General features: G+C 42.9%; 1 protein-coding gene across 7 annotated transcripts in view; it reads left to right on the forward strand.

Moving 5' to 3' along the window:
* The first annotated feature begins 1,288 nt into the window (after positions 1 to 1,288).
* dysf (neuronal PAS domain protein dysfusion) overlaps positions 1,289 to 1,741 on the forward strand; it is a 10,428-nt gene continuing 9,975 nt past the window's right edge. For 3 of the 7 annotated variants that reach the window (XM_085659997.1, XM_085660002.1, XM_085659993.1), the window contains exon 1: positions 1,290 to 1,472. Coding sequence is in view for 4 of the 7 variants with exons in the window: in XM_085659993.1 (XP_085516119.1) it covers positions 1,462 to 1,472 (11 nt within the window). In the remaining 3 variants the exon portion in view is untranslated. Of the gene's footprint in view, positions 1,473 to 1,741 lie in introns of all 7 variants that reach the window. The other 4 variants (XM_085659991.1, XM_085660003.1, XM_085659992.1 and 1 more) reach the window with 4 other exon arrangements.

A 1,741-nucleotide genomic window follows, 5' to 3' on the forward strand; every position in this document is an offset into this window, starting at 1 on the left:
TTACATTGATACGCGCATAATAATAATAATAAATAACAGCATACAATTTTTATCATTGCTGTCTTCTTTTTTTTCCTCTTCCTCCTCCTACTTCCCTCCCTCCCTCTCCACCCCCACCTACGTTGCAACCTTCTTAAACGCACGCCCTATAATTTTGAAATTTCGCAATAACACCAGCAATACTTTGAAGATATAAAAATATTACGAGTAAGAAAACATCTTTTATATTTACAACACGAATATCAATTGATTTACGTATATCATTTTAATAAGATATTATTTAATTCTATTATCCGATAATTTCAACGTAATGTTAATTATCGTATCGTTTTATTATTATCACAACATGTCCACTTAAACACGTGGACGTAGGTTCTTGGCGCTGAAAAAAGAAAAAAGAAAAAAGAAAGAGAAAGATGAAAAGAAAAAAAATGAAAAAGTAAAGTAAAGAAAAGAAAAGAAAAGAAAAGAAAAGAAAAGAGAAGAGAAGTGAAGAAAAGGCAAGAAAAGAAAGAAGACGAAGAGAAGAATGTATTCTGCAAAGGTGATTACATTGCATCGCGGTTATGTAATAGTGACGGCTACTGAAAGACTTTCGCAGGAGACCGCCAAAAATGTCCTGGCCGTTGGGAGGTTCCGCGCGCAAAACCGCACGTAGAGAAGAGAGGAGGCATTACTGGTAGCTGAGGTGGTAACGGCGATGCTGCTGGTGGTAGTAGTAGTGGTGGTAGTGATGATGGTGGTGTGCTGCCGCTGATGATGATGATGATGATGATGATGATGATGATGATGATGATGATGATGATGATGATGGTGGTGGTGGTGGTAGTGGTGGTGGTAGTGGTGATGGTGGTGGTGGTGGTGGTGTTGTTGTTGGTGGTAGTGGTGGTGGTGGTGGTGGTGGTGGTGGTGGTGGTAGTAGTAATAGTAGTAGTGGTACTAGCACATCGCGATGGCGGTGGTAGAAGAACATGACTGCTCGATCGTGACCCAGCGGAGCGGGGCGAAGAAAGGAATTGGAGAGAGATAGAGAGAGAGAGAAAGAGAATTAAACAAAACAACTTCGAACAGGAAAGAGAGAGACAAAAAGAAAGAGAGAGAGAGAGAAAGATGACAGGAGAGCGCAATGGTTTGTGCGGGTGGAAGAGGAGAGAAAAAGGAGAAGAAGGTAGAGGTGGTCTACCGGTGGTGATAGTGGTAGTGGTGGTAGCGGTAGTGGTCGTGGTGGTGGTGGTGGTGGTAGTGGTGGTGGAGATGGTGGTGGAGGTGTTGGTGGAGGTGGTAATGGTGAGGAGGAGGTAGGAGATGCAGCCTCCGCCAGTATCCACGTGTTCAGTGTAGTAGCGCGTTATGACCCGGATGTTAGATCGTAGCTGCAGTTTCGCGAGAACCTGCCGACCCGGATGTCCCGCTCGACGTCTACCGCTGATCAACAGCTAATGTCCTCCTGGCCACCAAAATATGTTCAATCGGTAAGTCCGATAATCGGTATCGTGCTATTTACTTTTGCACCCTAGAATTTTTTATCATCGATGGACTTGGGAAATTCACGATCTAAAGAATCTCGATGGATAGACGGCAACGGAAGGAGGGCGAGGGAGGGCACGGATATATAGATCTTTCCATTGTTTTTTTAGGATCTATTGACTTTCTTATAACGCTATTTACTTTTCACGAAGTTAATAAAGATATTACGAAGGGTAAGTTATAAAGAATAACTTTCTAGCGGGGAATCTTTCTT

The sequence above is a fragment of the Vespa mandarinia genome, chromosome 10, assembly GCF_050613455.1.
Source record: "Vespa mandarinia isolate Hongniang chromosome 10, ASM5061345v1, whole genome shotgun sequence".
Lineage (NCBI taxonomy): Eukaryota > Metazoa > Arthropoda > Insecta > Hymenoptera > Vespidae > Vespa > Vespa mandarinia.